The sequence below is a fragment of the Pleurodeles waltl genome, chromosome 3_1, assembly GCF_031143425.1.
Source record: "Pleurodeles waltl isolate 20211129_DDA chromosome 3_1, aPleWal1.hap1.20221129, whole genome shotgun sequence".
NCBI lineage: Eukaryota > Metazoa > Chordata > Amphibia > Caudata > Salamandridae > Pleurodeles > Pleurodeles waltl.
In genome coordinates, this window is record NC_090440.1 from 291,418,437 (window position 1) to 291,441,777 (window position 23,341).

General features: G+C 43.8%; 1 protein-coding gene across 1 annotated transcript in view; it reads right to left on the bottom strand.

Moving 5' to 3' along the window:
- The window catches only part of PIGB (phosphatidylinositol glycan anchor biosynthesis class B), a 188,844-nt gene that overhangs the window by 64,203 nt on the left and 101,300 nt on the right, over positions 1–23,341 (bottom strand). Inside the window, exons 7-9 of the mRNA XM_069222435.1 lie at positions 18,922–18,973; positions 18,569–18,780; positions 18,003–18,067 (exon numbers count right to left, since the gene is read on the bottom strand). Coding sequence (XP_069078536.1) covers positions 18,003–18,067; positions 18,569–18,780; positions 18,922–18,973 — 329 coding nt within the window. The remainder of the gene's footprint in view (positions 1–18,002; positions 18,068–18,568; positions 18,781–18,921; positions 18,974–23,341) is intronic.

Sequence of the window (23,341 nt, forward strand, 5' to 3'; positions counted from 1 at the left end):
GTAAATATCCAAACTCTATGACTTCAGGAGCCAAATCGCTAAGTTGAGTACACTGGGATTGGGATGCCTGATTTTACCTTTGTTCTGTGTTAACAGATCTGGTCTGTTTGGAAGTTTGTGATGGGGCACTACTGACAGATCCAGAAATGTTGTGTACCAGTGTTGGCGTGCCCATGTGGGAGCTACGAGTATCATTGTGAGAGAGGTATGACACATTTTGTTGACAAGAAATTGAATTAACGGGAGAGGGGGGGAAGCGTAAGCAAATATCCCTGACTAGTTGATCCATAGAGCATTGACCTTGGACTGAGGGAGTGGGTGTCTGGATGTGAAGTTTTGCCATTTTGCGTTTTCGCTTGTTTTTGCGAAAAGGTCTATGTCTGGTGTTCCCCACATTTGAAAGTAATGTTGAAGTACCTGTGGGTGAATCTCCCGCTCGTGTATTTGTTGCTGCGTCATGCTAAGAAGGTCTGCTAACCGGTTGTGTATCCCTGGGATGTATTCCACTAGTAAATGAATCTGATTGTGAATTGCCCATTTCCATATTGTTTGCGCTAGAAGGGACAATTGGGATGAATGTGTCCCCCCTTGTTTTTTCAGATAATAAATCGTTGTCATGTTGTCTGTTCTTATTAGGACTGTCTTGCGTATGATCTGAGGTTGAAATGCTTTGATGGACAAGAACACAGCTAATAATTCCAAGTGGTTTATGTGGCAAGTTGATTGGGTTGAGTCCCATTCCCCTTGTATGGATAGGTTGTTGAGATGAGCTCCCCAACCTGTCATTGACACATCTGTTGTGATTATGGTCTGTGGCACTGGGTCTTGAAAGGACCACCCTTTTGTTAAGTTGTGATTCCACCATTGCAGAGATTTGTAAGTTTGGCAGTCTAACCACACTAGATCCTGTAACTGACCCTGTGCCTGAGACCATTGTTATGAGAGACGCTGTTGCAATGATGTCATGTTTAGTCTTGCATGCAGTACTATTGCTATACATGATGCCATCATTCCCAATAGTTTCATGATAAATCTTACTGTGTAAGCATGATTGACCTGGATGTGTGATATGAGGTATTGAAAAGCCTGAAATCTCTGTGGATTTGGGTAGGCGAATGCTGCTTAAGTATTGAGAATTGCACCTAGATAAGGTTGAATCTCTGCTGGTTGAAGATGTGATTTCTGGTAATTAATTGTGAACCCTAATGTGCGTAGGGTATCTATTGTGTACTGAGTGTGTTGTTGACACTGTAGAATAGTGCTGTATTTCATTAACCAATCGTCTAGATAAGGGAAGACATGTGTGTGCTGTCATCAGAGGTGAGCTGCTACCACAGCTAGACATTTTGTGAAAACCCTTGGAGCTGTTGTTATCCCGAAGGGTAGTACTTTAAATTGGTAGTGGTTGCCTGATATTACGAACCTTAAGTACTTGCAGTGAGCTGGATGTATGGGAATGTGGAAGTAGGCGTCCTTCAGATCTAACGTGATCATGTAATCGTGTTTTTGTAGTAGGGGAATGACGTCCTGTAGAGTGACCATGTGAAAATGTTCTGACAGGATATATAGATTTAGAGGCCTGAGATCTAGAATGGGTCTGAGAGCACCATAATTTTTTGGTATAGGGAAGTATAGAGAATGTACTACTGTCCCTTGCTGTGAGATGGGAGCCATTTCTATTGCCCCTTTTAGTAACACAGATTGTACTTTTTGTTTTAGTTGAACAGTGTATTCTGGAGAGAGTCTGTGAGAACGAGGGGAGAATATTTGGTGAAGCAGAGATGAGTTCTAGGCAATAACCACTGCGGGTACTTGAGTACCCACTGATCTGTGGTGATGTTTTGCCAGAGAGAGTGGAATTGTTGCAGTCTTCCTCCCACAGGAAATGTGTGGGATTGCGGGATGTTTGGGAAGTAATTGTTTTATGGGTGCGGTAGCACTCTTTGAGGCAGTAAACGTTCCTCTGGCTCTGAAGTTTTGACCCTCTTGAATAATACTGTTGCATTTGTTTTGGATGGGAGGTAGAAGCCTCTGTAGTTTGGGGTTTAAAACCTCCCCTAAACTGTTGTTTCTGAAAGGAACCCCGAAAAGGTGTGGTATATAGGGCTCCCATGGCTCTTGCAGTATCTGAATTCTTTCGGAGTTTCTCAATGGTAGTATCTACTTGGGGTCCGAAGAGATGCTGTTTATCGAAAGGCATGTTAAGCACTGCTTGCTGTATTTCAGGTTTAAAACCCGAGGACCTTAGCCATGCATGTTGTCGGATTGTAATGCTAGAATTAATACTTCTATCTGAAGTGTCAGCTGCATCCAGGGCAGATATAATCTGGTTATTTGTAATAGCCTGTCCCTCTTCTACAATTTGCTGTGTTCTCTTTTGGTGTTCCCTGGGTAGATATTGCAAGAATTCTTGCATTTCATCCCAATGTGCCCTGTCATATCTTGCCAACAGGGTCTGGGAATTGGTGACAGTTGTTGCGTAATGTCGACTGGGTCTATTGGTGCAGGCTTATATTTTTTATCAATTCTTGGGGTTACAACCCTAGCTTTGACTGGTTCTTTGAATATGTTGTCTGCATGTCTAAGCATACCAGGAAGCATTGGTAAGAACTGGTAGTGTTTATGGGTAGAGGATAATGTATTAAAAAGGAAATCCTCTTCCAAAGGTTCTGCATGCATTTGGACCCATGGTATGCAGCTTCCCTATATATGACTTGGGTGTAAACTGTACTATCCTCTGGTGGGGATGGTTTAGTAGGATAAAGATCAGGATCATTGGACGGTATAGAATCCAAGTCATACATGTCCCAAGGGTCCACTGTGTCTCCCTGTGAATAGGTATGGGAGTGTGATGGTGACGGTAGTGGTGGCGGAGTAGAAGATGGTGGAGAAAAGAAAGCTGTGGTGAATGTGGTGGAAAAAGCTGGAGAGGTGATGGCTTCTCCTTTTGCTTAAATTGTTTTTGCTGGTGGTGGAGCAGTATCAAGAGTCTCTTGAAATGCCAGCTTTCTTTTAGTCTGTGGGGTTGTAGAAGCAATAATTTTTCCAGTCTCTTTGTGGATGTTTATTCTTCTCTGCTTACTGTCCATAACCTCCAAAATTAGTTGGATATCAGATTCCTCTATTTGACATTCTGATGTTTTTGTGCCCGTAGAGGATTGTTCAATGGCTGTTTTGGGCATTTGTTTCAAACAGCTTGAAAGTCCTGTCTCTTCTGTGTAGAAGGATGTTTTCGGCTCCGAAGCAGTTCCAAACTTTTTTCGGACCTGAAGGTAGTAGCCGAGGTTTCGGATCCGAAGCCGGACGCAGTAATTTTGGATCCAAAGATTGTAGGCGTCAGCTCGGAGGTGGAGCTTCTTATTCTTTTGCTAGACTCCGGCACCGAAATAGGAGTGGCCTGTTGATGGGGTGACTTGGCCTTCTTCGGCGCCGAACCGAAGGGCCGGTTGCCGACAACTTTCTTTCGAGTGGAACCATGGCTTTCCAGCAGTGATGCACCCAAGGCCTTGCCAGATTTTTTTTTAAAGTGGGTGCATGGGCAGGTGTACTCACATGCTGTGCCGCTGTGAACGGTTGGCTGTCGTCTTCTGATCCTGGTTTGGAGTCGGAATCTTGAAGCGAAACAGCCGTCTGTGCCTGCTCCTCCTCTAAGGTGTCAGTGGACTCTGAATATTTCAACGCCATCTCGAGTCTTCTTGCTCTTCAGTCACGCAGTGTCTTTTTCGACTGAAACGAACGGCAAGCTTCACAATTCTCCTCTCGATGTTCGGGAGAAAGGAAAAGATTACACATTATGTGCTGGTCAGTATAAGGGAATTTTGCGTGGCATCGAGGACAGAATTGGAATGTAGTCCGACCCATCAGGCTGTGTTGTGGTAGGACTGAACAGGTCCAAGAAGGGAGCAAGCGCCCAAAAGGGCGTTTTCTTGATCCAGACGGTACTATCGGATCAATTGCAGATGTAACCGTGGTCGAAACAGTACAGACGGTATAATAAAGCGAATATAAAGTTTCTGAATCGAAAGTCTCCGAGCGAGAGGGAACACGTCCGAACTCGACGGCGGAAAGAAAACAATCTAACAAAGGAGTCTATGCCCATGCGCACCATCACCAAGAGGAGGAGTCACTCGATCCCATGACTCGAAAAAAACACTTATTCGAAGAAAAACAACTTGTAACACTCCGAGCCTAACACTAGATGGCGGGATATGCACAGCATGTGTATCTGCAGCTACACATGCCATCGAACATACATAGTTGCCACTAGGTAGTTATAGTTAGGACCTAGTTTCTATTGAAAAAGGTTTTTTTCTGCTAATGTGTTTGGTGCCGTTTTATGAATCTTCATGAAAGTTTCCAAGAAAATACAATGCTCACTTCAGAGTCTGTCTGGAAAGTTTTGGGGTGATCCATCAAGTGGGGGCTAAGAAGAAGGGGGGTCTCAAAATGTTTTTTCCCTATTAATTTTTCCCTGGGAATTCTGAACAGCAGTAGCACCCTAACCACTGGACGGAATTACACCAAATGTGGCAGAAAGGTAACTGTTGGTCCAGAAAGACCCCTTTTTGTTATTTGTTGTAAATCCATTCAGTAGTTTTTGGGAAATTAAAAAGAATCCAAATTTGAATATATATATAGGGACGCGTAAGCTTCGCAAAGCCTCCCGATCTTGTGGTGAGATCTGATTGGCTGCCAATACTTCAACAAGGAAATGTTGGTAGGCATGTTGGGATTCTGCCTTAGTCGAGTCCCTGAAAAAAATGATGAGGAAAAAAACAAAAGGGGTCAAAGTAGAGTCATCCCCTGAGGCTTTAAAAAAATATGATGCAGGGGCTGTGTGGCCTCCCACAGCCCCACGAATGCCACCTACACTGGGTTTTACATAAATACAAGGCAGGGAGGCCGGGCAACTCCCCCCCCAGCCACAGGGCCCACTACCTCCCCTGGACTACAATAAAAGAGTGAAGGTGGTCTGTTCCGACCCCTGAGCCCCAGGGACCACCACCTCCCTGAGGCAACGCCACACCTAGGACAAGCTTCTGCTATGTCCCAGGTTGCCCACCCCGAGACATAGCTGTTTGCTTTTGCTTGCTTACTGACAGCAGAGCTGTCAAACAGTTCCTGCTGTCAGAAAGCAACATTTTCATCTGTTTCCCTGCACGCAAATATGAGTGCAGGGAAACAGATGAAAACATTGCTCCCACAAGCAGGGAGATCCTATTTGAAGCAGCTCCATGCTTCTGGGAGCAGTGCCGGCTCCCGCAGGATGCGGGGAGCCCGCTAGGACCGTGGGGGCCTTGATGCTTCCCACCACGTCCCTCATTCCCACAAAATGCCCTCCCCTCCCAAATTGTCATTGCAATGGTCTATCTATACAATGTTACAGTTATGTTTGGATGCAGAACAGAGTCACTGCTGGCCTAATGGTCATGGTCTTGTGCTGTCACTCAGGAGGCTGAAGGTCGAAATTCTAGTATTGCTTGGCAGTTTGTTTATTTATTGGTGTATTGGCTGTTAAACCTTCCAAGTGATGGACAATTACATTTCTTTCCAATAACAAGCATGGGTTGACTCTCATAGGTTTGTCTGAAAGCATCACAGTAAGGAGTCACCTATGGCCTAAAGGTTACAGTCACAGAATCCTGGCACTGGAAGTTGAGGGTTCTACTCCAGGTGTGTCCGTGGTCATTTTCCTTCTTTAGTTTCTTTTAAACTTCAGAAGTTTAAGGTTCATTCTGAAAGGTGATCTCACTCTTTTTAATTGACAAAAAAAAAAAAAAATACAAATTCAGTTAAATAAAACAAAGGTTACAGGGATGAACTAGTACGGTTCACATTTTAAACCTACCAAATCATAGACATTCACCCATTATTATAGTTATAGTTATCTCAAGTAAGTGTATCTTGTGCCCTAAGGTGACTATAACTCGCGCCCTTGCCATGCACTGCTAATTACCCCACAAATTACGGCACTGATGACATCTTTGACAACATCACTGATAATATAAATTAAATATTTTCAGTAAAATGTTCGACGAAAAAACTGTGCATGGCGGGGCACGAGTTATAGTTACTTGAGATAACTAACTATAACAGGTAAAATTCTATGGTTTGGTATGTTTAAAATGTGAGCCTGCTTATGACATCACTGTAACCTTTGTTTTTTTAAGTGAATTTTTATGTTTTTATATATTTTCAACTTCCTTACTATAAAGTCCCTGTAACCTTTGTTTTTTTCAGTATATATATATATATATGGAAAATGTCACTTACCCAGTGTACATCTGTTCGTTGCATTAGTCGCTGCAGATTCACATGCTGTGCACAGTCCGCCATCTGGTGTTGGGCTCGGAGTGTTACAAGTTGTTTTTCTTCGAAGAAGTCTTTTCGAGTCACGAGACCGAGGGACTCCTCCCATTTCGACTCCATTGCGCATGGGCGTCGACTCCATCTTAGATTGTTTTCCCCGCAGAGGGTGAGGTAGGAGTTGTGTATGCTAGTAATAGTGCCCATGCAATGGAGTGAATACGTATGTACATAATGAAGCTTAAAGTAATATATTTACAAATGTACAAATGTTCAAGATCTACTTCTAAACGGCTACAGGCTGCCGGGGAGGTGGGTGGGCGCATGTGAATCTGCAGCAACTAATGCCACGAACAGATGTACACTGGGTAAGTGACATTTTCCGTTCGATGGCATGTGTAGCTGCAGATACACATGCTGTGCATAGACTAGTAAGCAGTTATCTCCCCAAAAGCGGTGGTTCAGCCTGTAGGAGTTGAAGTTGTTTGAAATAATGTTCTTAGTACAGCTTGACCTACTGTGGCCTGTTGTGCAGTTAACACATCCACACAGTAGTGCTTGGTAAATGTATGAGGCGTAGACCATGTTGCTGCCTTACATATTTCGTTCATTGGAATATTTCCTAGAAAGGCCATGGTAGCACCTTTCTTTCTGGTTGAGTGTGCCTTTGGTGTAATAGGCAGCTCTCTCTTTGCTTTAATATAGCAGGTTTGAATGCATTTAACTATCCATCTAGCAATGCCTTGTTTTGAAATTGGATTTCCTGTATGAGGTTTTTGAAAAGCAATAAATAGTTGTTTTGTTTTCCGAATTAGTTTTATTCTGTCAATGTAATACATTAGCGCTCTTTTGATGTCTAATGTATGTAGTGCTCTTTCAGCTATAGAATCTGGCTGTGGGAAGAACACTGGTAATTCTACTGTTTGATTCAAGTGGAACGGTGAGATTACCTTTGGTAAAAATTTTGGATTTATTCGTAGGACTATTTTATTTTTGTGTATTTGAATAAATGGTTCTTGTATGGTAAAAGCTTGAATTTCACTCACTCTTCTTAGAGATGTGATGGCAATTAAAAACGCAACTTTCCACGTTAAGTATTGCATTTCACAAGAATGCATGGGTTCAAATGGTGGACCCATGAGTCGTGTTAAGACAATGTTGAGGTTCCATGAAGGAACAGGTGGCGTTCTTGGTGGTATAATTCTCTTTAGGCCTTCCATAAACGCTTTTATTACTGGTATTCTAAATAATGAAGTTGAATGAGTAATTTGCAGGTAAGCTGATATTGCGGTAAGATGTATCTTTATGGAAGAGAAAGCTAGATTTGATTTTTGTAAATGTAGTAAATATCCTACTATATCTTTTGGAGATGTGTGTAATGGCTGGATTTGATTATTTTGGCAGTAATAAACAAATCTTTTCCACTTATTTGCATAGCAGTGTCTAGTGGTAGGTTTCCTAGCTTGTCTTATGACCTCCATACATTCTTGTGTGAGGTCTAAGTGTCCGAATTCTAAGATTTCAGGAGCCAAATTGCTAGATTCAGAGATGCTGGATTTGGATGTCTGATCTGTTGTTTGTGTTGTGTTAACAGATCTGGTCTGTTGGATAGTTTGACATAAGGTACTACTGAAAGGTCTAGTAGTGTTGTGTACCAAGGTTGCCTCGCCCATGTTGGTGCTATTAGTATGAGTTTGAGTTTGTTTTGACTCAACCTGTTTACTAGATATGAAAGGAGCGGGAGAGGGGGAAAAGCGTACGCAAATATCCCTGACCAGTTAATCCATAGAGCATTGCCTTGGGATTGGTCCTGTGGGTACCTGGATGCGAAGTTTTGGCATTTTGAGTTTTCCTTTGTTGCAAATAGATCTATTTGAGGTGTTCCCCAAATTTGAAAGTAAGTTTTTATTATTTGGGGGTGAATCTCCCATTCGTGGATTTGTTGGTGATCCTGATCCCGAGAGAGATTGTCCGCTAACTGGTTCTGAATTCCTGGAATAAATTGTGCTGTTAGGCGAATGTGGTTGTGAATCGCCCAATGCCATATTTTTTGTGTAAGGAGATACAACTGTGTCGAGTGCGTCCCTCCCTGTTTGTTTAAGTAATACATTGTTGTCATGTTGTCTGTTTTGACTAGAATGTATTTTTGGGTTATTATGGGCTGAAATGCTTTCAGCGCTAGAAATACCGCTAACAGTTCTAAGTGATTTATGTGAAACTGTCTTTGATGTATGTCCCATTGTCCTTGGATGCTGTGTTGATTGAGGTGTGCTCCCCACCCTGTCATAGAAGCATCTGTCGTTATGACGTATTGTGGCACTGGGTCTTGGAAAGGCCGCCCTTGGTTTAAATTTATACTGTTCCACCATAGAAGCGAGATGTATGTTTGGCGGTCTATCAACACCAGATCTAGAAGCTGACCCTGTGCTTGTGACCATTGTGATGCTAGGCACTGTTGTAAGGGCCGCATGTGCAACCTTGCGTTTGGGACAATGGCTATGCATGAAGACATCATGCCTAGCAGTTTCATTACCATTCTGACTTGTATCCTTTGTTTTGGGTACATGGCCTGTATTACATTGTGAAATGTTTGAACCCTTTGTGGACTTGGAGTGGCAATCCCTTTTGCTGTGTTGATTGTCGCTCCTAAGTATTGCTGTGTTTGACACGGCATAAGGTGTGACTTTGTGTAGTTGATCGAGAAACCTAGTTTGTGGAGGATTTGTATGACATATTTTGTGTGCTGTGAACACTGTCTTAGCGTGTTGGTTTTGATTAACCAGTCGTCTAAGTACGGGAACACATGTATTTGCTGCCTTCTGATATGTGCAGCTACTACCGCCAGGCATTTTGTAAAAACTCTTGGCGCAGTTGTTATTCCGAATGGCAACACTTTGAATTGGTAATGTATTCCTTGGAATACGAACCTTAGGTATTTTCTGTGTGAAGGATGTATTGGTATATGGAAATACGCATACTTTAGGTCTAGTGTTGTCATGTAGTCTTGTTGTTTGAGCAGTGGGCTTACGTCTTGTAATGTAACCATGTGAAAGTGGTCTGATTTGATGTAGGTATTTAGTGTTCTGAGATCTAGTATTGGTCACAGACTGCCATCCTTTTTGGGTATTAGAAAGTACAGTGAGTAAACTCCTGTGTTTATTTGTAGATTTGGTACTAATTCTATTGCTTCTTTTTGTAGCAATGCTTGAACTTCTAGTCCTAGAAGGTCTATATGTTGTTTTGACATACTGTGTGTTTTTGGTGGGATGTTTGGAGGGAATTTGAGAAATTCTATGCAATAACCATGCTGGATAATTGCTAAGACCCAAGTGTCTGTTGTTATTTCCTCCCAATGTTTGTAAAATTGGCTTAGTCTCCCCCCCACAGGTGTTATGTGATGGGGTTGTGTGACTTGTAAGTCACTGTTTATTTTGAGGAGTTTTGGGGCTTTGGAACTTTCCCCTATTCTTCTGGAATTGGCCTCCTCTATATTGCCCCCGAAAACCTCCCCGCTGATATTGGCTCTGGTAAGTGGGCCTTGCTTGTGATGTTGTGGTTTCTGTTGGTTGACCTCGAAACCCTCCCCTAAAAGGTGTTTTGCGAAAAGTGCCTCTGCTCTGCGGGGAGTAGAGTGCACCCATGGCTTTGGCTGTATCAGTGTCTTTCTTGAGTTTTTCAATAGCAGTGTCGACTTCCGGCCCAAACAACTGCTGTTCATTAAAGGGCATATTTAGCACGGCTTGTTGAATTTCCGGCTTGAACCCCGAAGTACGCAGCCATGCGTGCCTTCTTATTGTTATTGCAGTGTTTACTGTCCTTGCAGCCGTATATGCTGCATCCATTGAAGACCGTATCTGATTATTTGAGATACTTTGTCCTTCTTCCACCACCTGTTGCGCCCTTTTCTGGAACTCTTTGGGTAAGTGTTCTATGAAATGCTGCATCTCATCCCAATGAGCTCTATCATATCTTGCCAAAAGTGCTTGTGAATTGGCAATGCGCCATTGGTTTGCTGCTTGTGCTGCCACCCTTTTGCCCGCTGCATCAAATTTGAGACTCTCCTTGTCTGGAGGTGGTGCGTCCCCTGAGGTATGAGAGTTCGCTCTCTTACGAGCTGCCCCGACAACTACTGAGTCTGGTGTCAATTGCGTTGTAATATAAACGGGATCTGTTGGCGGTGGCTTGTATTTTTTCTCCACCCTTGGAGTTATGGCTCTGCCTTTAACAGGATCTTGAAAGATTTGTTTTGAATGTTTTAGCATTCCTGGGAGCATAGGTAGGCTTTGGTACTGGCTATGGGTGGATGATAGGGTGTTAAACAAAAAGTCATCCTCAATTGGTTCGGAATGCAAGTTGACGTTGTGAAAAGCAGCTGCTCTTGCGACCACCTGTGTGTAAGATGTACTGTCCTCAGGTGGCGACGGTCTTGCAGGGTACGAGTCTGGGCTGTTGTCTGATACTGGGGCGTCGTAAAGGTCCCATGCATCGGGATCATCCTGACTCATTGTAGTATGAGCTGGGGAGTGCATCAGTGGTGGAGTTGTTACTGGTGATGCGTGTATTGATGGTGGTGGAGACGGTGGTGGAGTTGTTTTCCTTGCCACTTTTGCCTGTGGCTGCTTGTCCTTTTGTTGAAAGGCAATTTTTCTTTTTATTTTAATTGGGGGAAGAGTGGTTATCTTCCCTGTGTCCTCATGAATGTGGAGCCTTCTTTGTGTATAGTCTGTCTCTACAGCGTCAAGTTCCTCTCCGAATCTATGCTTTTGCATTTGGGAGGTTAATCCTTGTTCCTGTGTGTAGGAACCTGTTTTCGGCTCCGAGGCTGGATGTTTCGGAACCGAAACTTTTTCGGATGTCTTTTTAGGCTCCGAAGAAACCTTTTTTATTTTCGGCGTGGTGTCTCGGTGCCGAACTTCTTCGGTGCCGCTGTCTCGGTGCCGAATTTTTTCGGAGCCGCTGTCTCGGGTCCGAGGTTGCTGTGTGGCAGTATCTCGACCTGAGTCGGATGACTTCGCCACAAGCGTGCCCTTTTTCGGTGCCGATGATCGGTCACCTCTTTTTCGGGTTAAGCCATGGCCGGTTGGCGGTGGCGTCCCCTGGGCTTTTGTTGACTTCTCGTGAGTCTTATGTTTCGACGTGTTACTCACGGTTTTTTACGTTTCTTCGGCCTCGAGCTCTTCCGAGTCCGATTCGTGGATGGAGAAAGCTTCTTCTTCCTCCTCGAAACGCTTTTGTCCTGTCGGCGTCTACGCCATTTGCAGTCTTCTGGCTCTTCGGTCTCTTAATGTCTTTCTCGACCGAAACGCTCGACAGGCTTCACAAGTATCTTCCTTGTGCTCGGGAGACAAGCACAAGTTACAGACCAGATGCTGATCCGTATACGGATACTTGTTATGGCATTTTGGGCAGAAGCGGAATGGGGTCCGTTCCATCAGCCTTGAAGTCACGTGTGGCCGGGCCGACCAGGCCCCGACGGGGGATCGAAAAATCCCTGAAGGGCCACCGGAGCTCTTCAGAATTCGGTGTCGATTTGTTCTAACTAACCCGATACCGAACGCAAACAATACTGACGTTTTTTTCCAAGATTCTAACTAACTTTCCGACCCGAAACACGGAGCGAAAAGGAACACGTCCGAACCCGATGGCAGAAAAAAAACAATCTAAGATGGAGTCGACACCCATGCGCAATGGAGTCGAAATGGGAGGAGTCCCTCGGTCTTGTGACTCGAAAAGACTTCTTCGAAGAAAAACAACTTGTAACACTCCGAGCCCAACACCAGATGGCGGACTGTGCACAGCATGTGTATCTGCAGCTACACATGCCATCGAACATATATATATATATATATATATATATATACATATACACACACATGTATTAGTATGTATGCAGATGTGCCAAATGTAATATGCTACTCATTACTACTGTTTAGTGTAGGGAGGAGCCATGATTCACGCGGCATTGCCTTGAGTAATTAACTATGCTCTTCCTCCCTCTCTCTCAACAAAGGTAATAAATTACATTTTACACTTTGCACATATGCTTATGTGGTTTATACCATGGTATTTTTTCACGTGTACTGGTTATCAGGAATGAGGCTATAAACAAGATGACAACCAAAGTATAAGCACTCACCGCTTGTAACAATTTACAAGTAATTCAGATAAAATGTTGTACTTTAATCAAAAGGTTTACATCCTTCAGGTACAAATTTTTAATCCGTGGTGGCTTGTCAGCAGGGGTGTCAGGGCAACACCTTGGCACCTCGAGCCACTTGCCTCTTCCCAAACAACTCTTTATTTAATTTAGCTGTTTTCATTAAAATACAGTGTTAGGTGTTTCTAGAACACCGCTGGTGCACAGGTATACCATCAGAGGCTGGGTGCGGGTTTGAGAAAGGTGTTCCTTGTGGCTCTGCTTTCCTGTTGGTTCCTCATTTATACCAGGCCTTGATGGACCCTGGATTCCTGCTCTGTTGCCGCAATGTAGAAGTCACCAGTAAAGGCAAGGTAAGTCAAATAAATAAATAATTCCAAGGTTATTGCTCTGTGCATTTATGAGTGAAAGTGAATATATGTGTGCACGAGACTGAGAACTGGTGAGAGTGATAGTGTATATGTGAGTGCATCTGTGTGGGGAAATGAGTGGGAATTAATGAGAGGGAGAAGAAGTGACAGAGTGAGTGAGAAAGTTTGGGTGACTTACAGTGAGTGAGTAAGAGCAAGCGAGAAAGGAAGTGTGAAAGAGTGAAAGTATGTGTTTGAGAATGTGGTGTGTGAGTGAGAATGAATTTGTGAAAGTAAGTGAGAGAGTGAGCAAGTGTCAGTATTTTTGGGTGAGTGGGAGTAGGAATTAAAATGGGAGTGACTGTTAAAGTGAGTTAGAATGAATGAGTTAGTGAGTTAGAATGAGAGTGTGGGGGAGTGCGAGTGTGTTAGAATGGATGAGTGACAGAGGACTGAGCTTCAGTAAGTTAGAATGAATGAACAAGTGAGGAGGGAATGTGAGTGAGTGAGGGGAAGTGAGCAAGAGTGTGTGTGTGTGTGTGTTATGCCTGAGAGTCTGCTAGTGGCAATGGCATTTTCGAGATAATTCTTGATTTATGCAGCTACCTATAGCCTTCTACTTACACTGGCCTACTAGAGGTAATTTCTTAAAGGATGTCATCTGTGGCAAAATGCAGTCCCAAGCATATTGGAGGTGATTCCTGGAATATGGGACCACTAAGGGCAAATGGCTGGCACTGGCATACTGGAAGCAATTTGTGAAATATGAAGCATCTATGATATATGGGTAGCACAAGTGGTACATCTGTAGTACTAGCATGGTGTATGTAATTCTTGGCACACAAGGGGTAACTGACACAAAATGCTGGCAATTGCATACTAGATATAATTCTTACCTTATAGTGGGGGGAACCCCCCAGCAACATTTAAAAGGAAAGAGGGTCAATCCCTGGAAAACACTTGTAACAATTTACAAATAATTAGGCATTTGCATTGTACTAACAAACTTGTCTTGTAAAGAGAGCCTCCACTCTCAAACAAGTTGAGTTTTCTTGCTGCGTTCTCTCGCTATAATTCACACCACTTTCAAAGATCAAGCCTTTTAGAAGAGTTGCACAACTAGAAAGGCAAGATCACATGGGTTTAAAATTTACTCTTTGTACATCTTACAACTGTGTTAAATATTTCACCAAATACCAAATCAGATTAGGCTCTAGAAATGTATTCATCGGTCTCCAACCACATAATGAAAGAACAGTACTTTACTGCTACTGTCAGAAGAAGACATTAGTGGCAGTAGAGGTCTTACTTTATTTATCATTGATTATGTTTTAGTGCAAGTTTAATAAACATATTTTGGAAATATTCCATAAAAAAAACACAGTTCTTCTTTATCCCTACAAGCACAAAATCATGCAGTAGCATAGGCCTTGGATATAGAAATGGTCCATTTGTCACTACAAATCTCTATGATCCACTTAACCTCAATCTTGCAAGCTCGAAAACCACCCAGAGGCTTCACTTAATTACCAGACACCTCAAGAAAAGTGTAAACAGTCTGAAGACTGTAAAGTTTGAAAGCAAACTCCATTCGTTCTCCCAGTGGATGGATAGGTAGAAGTCACCTGACTGGAGGATGTTAGAATTATGTGATGCATGTGCAGATTCATGGCTGCAACTCGCCTGTGACACTAAGAGGCTTGGTGTGCTTGGCCTAGTAATAAACGTCCATTCACAATAGTAAAAACTACAATTTTGACCAGGTCTCAGAAATACAGGGACACTAATCATTAAGTGGGGCTAGTTAACTAGGACAAAGAGCGATCCTTTCCTTATTGACTGGACAGACAAAAATGGAGTCGTGGCTCAAGACTGTCAGGACATGGGGATTCAGAAGTGATAAGCCTATCGACAAAAAGAACATGGTATACACTCCAGTAGAATGGCCAAAAGGTACACACAAAAGCATAATTTAAGGACTATCCACATTCTTAATGTTTTGTGACCCGAGATCTAAAGCAGTAGTATGGTCCTAATGAGTGAAAGCCAACGCTCTAGCACATTCGTCCTAAAAGGGGCAGCTCAGGTGATCTTCCTAAACTCCTCATCGAGGACGCAACTGTGAGTTTATCAGTGTGGCTGTGGTGAGAGAGGACAGCCCTGGAAGATTAAGTTGATAAACAGGGGTTTTGGTCTAGCCAGCACAGCAAACAAGCCAAACAATAGCAGATGAATGTCCTTGAGAAAGAGGAAGGAGAGAAAAAATAAGAATGGACACCTGACCCCCTAGTAAAACTAGAGACCTGTAATCTTGAGAAGGGACCAGGTAGCAGAGTTGTAGGTGTGCCTTCCACTGACAGCAAAAGCAAGTCAGCCAGCTGATCAGGAGTAAAGCTGGAGTCCAAGGTGCTGACAAAGAGTCTAGCATCCCAAGCCTCTCAGAACTGATGAAAGAGTGAGTGTCAAAGGACTGTTCAACTTTAAGTCCAAACAAACCAGGGAGAAAAGATAACCTGATGTATGGGCCACAGAAACTGATGGCATTTATACCTAGCGCTACCAAACTGAAGGCACTTGGAATTAGCAAGAGTTATTTTTCAGGTCTTCTGAACATGAGAGTAAGTTAGGACATTATTTTAATTTGCTCTTTTTCCGTAATACACCAAATAAAACGGTCCGTCTTTCTTAGGATGGCTATGCTTTTTCATATGAAGGATAAATAATGTCTTTGAACACTTCATTTTATATTGTTTTTTTTGTTTGTGTATTCTCGTCATAACTAGTTTTTATCAGGTGGATTTTGCATTGTATCTAGGTACGTTGCTTTGAACAGTGTATTTTGCAGTTGCCACAAAAATGTGGTAATTATTTATTTTTGAAAGATTAACTACAATCACATTTGTTCCATTTAATGACTGGTCTAAATGGAACCTGTCCTAGGCGAGTCCTTGCATTAATAAAATAGGTTTGTAGGGACTGGAAGGCAGAATGGGCTATTTCGTAAACGCCACATGCACCACAAGTAGGGCATAATACAAGAAACTCATCTGTACCTATATCTAACTCTATTTCCAGACAACTAATTGGAAAGGATCAGAATGGCCACTTTTTGTGCCCTTGATACTGGATCATATAATTCCACCTGATTCATATTATCTAAAGCTAGGAGAGTGTGAAATGTGCGGAATTTCATTTTTGCGTAATTATAAGAGATTTTATACAAATTATACTAAATGCAAATCTGGCAATTAAGGCCAGATATATATCTTGACGGATGGATATAACTCCTCTGCCCAGACGGAGTTCCCTGTCTGCCAAATTTAGAAATGACTGCCAACTCGGCAGTCATTTCTAAAGCACTGGCAGGAACCACCATCACAGCAGTTCTTGTCAATGCCTTTTTAAGTTTGGCCGAGGGCTTCATCAACATGTCCAAGCCATCCGTCAAACTTATAATTATCTTTAAGAAGATTAAAAAAATGCTCTCCTCGCCATAGGAGTCATCTCCTATGGCGAGGACAGCATTTTTAGTTTTTTCTGCCCCTTACCACCAAGTTTTTCAGGGAGTAAAAAAAGTGCAGTATGTCCACACATCTAAATTGGGTGGGTGGAAACATGGCCATTTCTCTGACTGACCTTACTCCTTCTGAGAAGTTTGGCCACAGGGGAGATGGAGTAGTCTCAGCTGTGGCCAAAGTATGGTCCACCCACATCTAGGTTCGGCTGACGGACCATTATGTTGCCACTAAGGATACTCCATTACCGTTGAGATGGAGTATCCTTTCCGCCAAATTTAAAATTGGGCCCTTAGTGCTATACTTTTGCTCAAAATGTGCCCTTGTATCCATTTCCGAGGAGACACATTTCATGCTAGAAACAAAGCACGAACAACAGCTGTTTGTGTTTTTTTGGTTCTATGTGTTCCCATGCTTCTGCAAGAGTATTTTTAGCCAAAAGAATCTGAAATTGCGCGACATGGGGCAGTGCAGTAATTTCATGAATTTCATGTAAGCAGAGTTACATGAAATGCCAGAAATTACGCAGGATTACACCAGCATAATGAAAATTTCACCCAGGCCCAAAGCTCACCAAGCTTTTTGGGAGCAGGCTATGATACTCCTGGTGAGCTTAAAACATTATGCCTTCCTTGGCCTCAAAGGCCTTGAGATCTCCCCACCTCCCCAAATGTGCCATTCACTGCTTTTCCCCTTGGGTGTTTTTTTCAGGACAACAGTTTGTGTACCGAGTTTCTTTGCTTTGGCAAAGTACTAAAGCATAGCATTACAAAACTCAACACATTACCTGAAAAATCTTTGTTAAACAAAAGCACAAAATGTAAAATAAAAAGAAGGAAATCCACAAGTCATGGTGAGCAGCAACACCATAACATCCCTTAATAAACCAATCATGACCATACACACAATGGACATGACCAACTAACATGTCAAATCACCTCTAGTAACTGGATTATTGAGCACAACGTCTGGTTGAGGGGTAGGCCCTGATCCCAAAAGAAGCTTGGGCACTCAGGATCAATGTTCTGCACCTGGACAACAGCTACATTGAAAGTATTCCTTATTTGTACCATGCTGCGTGGAACCACTACCAATCCTAAGATTCGTCCCACACTGTTGTGCGAGAATGGCAGTGCTGGAGGAGGAGTGTGGAGATTCCATAGTCCTGGTAAATATTCTTCAGGCTTGACAGGCAGAACACAGTTATCAAGAAGCTTTACCACCATCCTTTCTTCCCTCCCTCTAAGCCACGTACACAATGGGCAGCGTGCAACACTGGCAGTTTACATGGCAGATGTTTAAATGAATGATGTTTGGTGGGCCTTTGGTAGGGCCAGTTGTTGAGAAATCATCATCTTATTGATGGTATTCCCGCTCATAATTAGGCAGGTGGGTGGACGAACACTTGCGGAGAGTGTCAAACGCCTCTTTCTCCGCTGAGGTTTAATAGGGGGCTTAAGTGTGTACATGAAATAATGCTTTATGTTAGAAAGCAATCAATTTTCATTTTTGGCAAGTGGGTAATTCAGACACCAAGAAACTGTCCACTGCAATATTGATAGCATCTGGGCACTTTCTGCTTGGATAGGCATAACACAAACACCAGCACTTGAAGAGAAGAACCCATCACAGAATAATGCACAGATTTCTAAAAGGAAGAGTCAAAAATCTCACCACAGAACACCATGCAGAGGGGTAACACGGGATATATAAACCGGAATTCTTTATGGCTCAACATGCTGAAAGAAACAGTGCAACACAAAAAACAAACATTACATTTGTGATTTGACTGACATATGAACAGTAATATATTAGGTAGATGCTGGAGTGACTATGCCTTAGTCTACTGTAGAAGGCTGACTCAGTATATAGTGTACACCTACAGGTGAGGCACCCTGTACCGAGTCCAGGCAACCCTTAGTGGTAGTGTAGTAGGTTCTAGATAACCAGAGCTCTCAAATGATAGCTGAGCTGGGGTCCTGGTTAGCAGGGTCCCAGTGTACTACAGTCTCAACATACTGACACCAGGCAAGATACCAGGTAACTATGTCAGAAAGGTGCTACTTTCCTACATCTACATTCTAACTCCTTTCCATTCCAACTATATTCAATATCAAGTGTATTCTGGATTAACAATTATCCAGGACAAAACTGCCTTACTGTACAGTAAAAGGGTCCAACATTTATCCCAATAATTATTGATTGTTAACTGAAGTCATGCTAGAGGCCACCGTACTCACCTGTATATCAGCACTGTCCAAATCACAGCTACTAGAAGGATTCGAAACCTCTTCGGGGCCAGGCAGCAGCCATGAATAAAAAAAGGGAGATGTGTCCCCAGAACAACCGGGAGTCCCTGGAATATGTACCAGTGCCATGGATGAGATCCATAGAAGGTGCCCAAATTCTGTAACACGTTGAACTTCAAGAAGTTCAGTTGAACCACAATCCACTAGAAAATAAAAGATACTGTTAACACAAACTGTTTCATTAACAAAGTGGTCTACCTTACCACAGTTCACAACTTTAAAAAGTGCTACTACCAACAAGTTAATACAGTTATATATCATAGTTCTAAAGGATGGAAACTTACCTTACCATAAAATATGCGATCAATTAGCAGAGAAATTCCTAGAGTAGTTAATCTGTAACATAAAGCAAAACAAGTTTTTTTCAAATCATTCTACAATGCTGTGGTCTCATATACACAGATTGCTTGACATTCCGAAAAAGCAATGACTGCGGATAAACATGGGATGAGATGAAGTCCACTAACTACCTGCCAACGTTGCAACCTAGAGAACTGAAGTCTGATGCTAGCTTTGCCACTTAACCAAACAAGTGTGTGACTCTAGGACAATCACTTTTTTACCTTGTGTCCAAATAGCAAACGCATAGTGTAAAACTGCAATGTTAACAGCGCAATCTCTTTCAGCCTCAATTACATGTTCCGACCCCTATCGCAGCCTTGTTTCTGTATTCCAGTCTAGGCCACACTCCTGGTAGCATACTATTCTGTATACAGCAACTCAAATATCTAAATATAAATTGTTATATGCACGTTGCACTGCACGTTACAGAGGGTATATCAGCTGAATAGCAAGGTCTACTTAGGCTTTGTCAATCTGCTAGCCAGTGTTTTTTTTATTTATTTTTTTATAACCAATTTTTTCTTAAGTTTAACGAGGCAACATCATTCACCATGGCACAAATATGATTCCATGACAATAATAGCTCTGGAGTACAAACTTGATACTGAAAAGTCAACTCAAACAGCTCTTCATCAAGCAGATAAGTCCACCACTTTCCCCATATTTGATCATGTTTTTGGGGGCCTTCCCTTACTTCATAAATTGGCTTCTCTTGGTGAGTACACCAGTTGACTCCCTTTTACCAGGCCAGCAGTGAGAGGGCGTAGGTTGTTTCCAGTAGCAGGCAATATCTCTTTTAGCCACCAATCGGGATGACCTGTTTGAAAATCCTTTCGGAGCGGGGCCCTCCAAGTTCCTCAAAAAGGACCAGCAAGGCCACCTGGTGACACAAATCAATGGGGTTGCAAGAACTGCTGAAATCTCATGACCCACCCCCTCCAAAAAGGGCCGTAGAGCCAGGCAGCCCCAGGTCACATGGTAGAAGTCTGCATCAGGGAAAAGACAGAATGCACACACGGCCTTAGCCATTCGGACTATCTGTTGCAATTGATGAGGGGATATATGAGTGGCATGAAGGTAGTTAATTTGGATCGTTCTCAACCGTGATGAGATCGCCAATTCTCTTGGGGCGAAACATGCTTTTTGCCAATCATTATCTAGTTCACCCACCCAGCTCTCCCATTTCTGTCAGAGGGAAGTGAACCCATCTGGTGCGTTAATCATTAGTGAACGATAAATTGCAGATATGGCACCCATGCCTAAGTGCCTCATGAGAAGTTTTGCTTCCAACTGACTATATTCAGGGATCTCAACGTCCATGGGGAGATGAGCCCGCAGAGCATGGCTCAAGTGGAGGAAACAAAAGAGCTGAGTGTGGGATAAAGCATATTGGTCTAGTAATTCCTGAAAGGACATTAGAGTGCATCCCCAGCGAACATCCCCAAGATACGTGATCCCTATTCTGTCCCAGTGGGCAAAACCCCCAAGACTCAACATTTGCCAAAGCCCGGTGCCCCGCCAGAGAGGGGGTCATATCTGTCAGACAATTAGCCCATATAATTAAATATAGAGTTGCCTTTCAGCAGTGCACTACCCCGGAGGTGCAGGAGGAAGCCGTTAGAGGCAGCCAGTCTCTATATAGAAGGCCAAGACGCCGCTCAAACCCAGCAGGTGTAGTTCCAGGCGGTGTGCGGGGTCATTCCACCCTCCTGTAAATCATTTATTAAAGGGGACCTGATGTGCATCAAGGTAGTAATCATAAATGTCGGTCATACCAAGGCACCGTCTAACGGAGACTTCTGTGCCATGAGGAAGGTTACTCTGTCGTCCACCCACTTAAATAAAGGCAGGCATTTTCGGTGTCAGAGAACGAAACCATTTCAGAGAAATCAGTTATCGAAAGTTTATTAAGATATATAGATACCGGAAAAGGCACAACATTTTAAGGACTGCGATGCATCCCATCGATTGAAGGGCAGGCAACTCCACCTACACAAGTCCCTGTCCAGGGCTGTTGCAAGGGGTTGGAAATTGGGGGACCACACCAATTACAGAAGGTGTGAAAGATGAACCCCCAGGTATATAAAGGAGTTAAGACAAACTAGAATGTCAGTGCACCAGTAATGTGCTGCAGTTTTTATGGTCACCACCACCAGAAGGGGTTTACGGGCATTGACCTCGCAGACCGGAGGCCATCTCATAGAGACGGACTGGCCTGTGGACCACTGAGGAAGTGTAGCACGTCATCTGCATAAAGGGCAATGCGATCTTCAGTGCCCCCCTCCCACTGCCAGCCCCAAATCTGAGAGTTATATCATATCAGGTGTGCCAGGAGTTCTATGCCCAGGGCAAATAGAAGTGGGGATAAAGGGCACCTCTGATGCGTACCCTTACAGATCGGGAAGAGTGGGGACAGAACTTTGTTGACCAGAACTTAGGCTGTAGGAGTATTATACAGAAAGCCCACCATTTTCCGGAAGGGTAAGCCGAAGCCAGTTCGTTGGAGCACAGCATTGAGAAAGGACCAAGAAACTGAAACGTTCTGGAAATCAATCAGAAGGAGGACCTGGTCATGATTCAGTGGATGAGACAGAGAGTGCCACTTGTACCCTACGGATGCAGTGTTGAGTGCTTCTAGCTGGCATAAAGTTACTTCGGTCGGGATGTAGGAGATCTGACTCAAACTAGTTGCCAAGACTTCAGCAAAGAAGTTGATGTCAACGTTAATTAAAGAAATTGGTCGGTAGGATGAACATTGGTCTGTGGGCAATCCCGCTATGGGAATGTCGACGACTGTCCCTTTATCTAGGTCTGGGGGGAAGGAGCCTGGGGACAGCACCTCCCCATAGAGGGCCAGCAAGTACAGCACCAATAAAGCACAATAGATTTGAAAGTATTTGAAGGGAAAGCCGTCAGGCCCAAGGTCTTGTCTGATTGGAAACCAGATATTGTTTGGTTCACTTCATCGGCTGTTAAGGGCAGATCCAATTCACGGGCCAGGTGGAATTGAGGGTAGAGGTATGTCTTTAAGGAGGGGACTCTCGGCCTCACATTGGGGTGGTGGAGTCACCTCAAAGAGTTTGATAGAATGTCGCAAACGTTTGAGCAATCGCAGAGGGTTTCTCATAGAGAGTACCTGAGGAATCTCTAATGGCTGGTACAATTCTATTGAAGATGTCACAGGTTGCCAGTCAATATAAAAGCTTGCCTGATGTGTCTCCCGATTCATAAACTTGTTGGGTTGACGCCTTCCGGCACTGCTTCGCCTCCTCCAGTGAGACCTACTGTAGTCTGGACTGTGCCACCATCAACCGGCGACTCACCTCATTTGAGTCAGGACCACCCACCGAGCTTTCCAAGGCAATGATCTGGGTCTCCAAGTCTGCTATTTGTGCCTGGTGCGCTAACTCCTTCCAGCGCACACAACCCTTGAGCAGGCCCTGTAGGGTAGGCTTACTTGCCACCCACAATTTTGCAGCAGAGGACACCAAGTTTGCATTGGTCAGAAAGAAGGTTTTTATTTCCTCCTCCACAAATGCTGCACATTCCGAATCTAATAAGTGCCATACGCTAAACCTCCACATCGGGCAAAGGGCCCCTGCTCGAGAAGAAGGGGCGCGCAATCAGATATACCTTGCAGTAGGATTAAAACTGATTGTAGAGACAGAAGGTCACTAACGGGTACCCAGAGGAGGTCAATTCTAGACTCGGTGTGGTAAGCAGCAGACTGGTGGGTGCAAGACTGCAGTTATGGGTTCCATATGCACCAAGCATCACAGGGGCCCATGGAATCAGTCCAGGAGACTAAGTGTGAAAAGCGCAACTTTCTACAGGGCGTGGTGTGTCAGACGTGTCTGACGTAGGGCCTGGGACCACATTAAAGTATTAGGGACCGGACTCCCCATAAAGTAGGTTGCAGGAGCCGTTGGGGAATGTAGCAGGAGATAGAGGTATAGGCCCTCATTATAACATTGGCGGTAAATCCCGCCTACCGCCACGGCGACGGCCTCCAAAAGACCGTCTTCGTGGCTACCTACCATCCGCAATATTATGACCGTAGCCATAATTCCGCCACAAGGCTGGCAGAATTCCGGCTACGGTCATGGCGGTGGATGGCGGTAAGGTGGCGCAGCTGCCAGCAGCAGTGTGACGCCAGTAGAATGCTGCAGACCATATCATTACACATGATACGGCCTGGCGGTGTTCCACTGGCGGACGCTGCTGCTGGCAGCAGAGCCGCGTCCCGCCTCCTGCCGCAGGACCCCCTGCAAGCAGGTAAGTCGAGTTCTCCAACAGGGGAGAGGGGAGGAGTGTGTTGTGTGTGTGTATGTGTGGCTGTGTGTGACTGTTTTTGTATGTGTG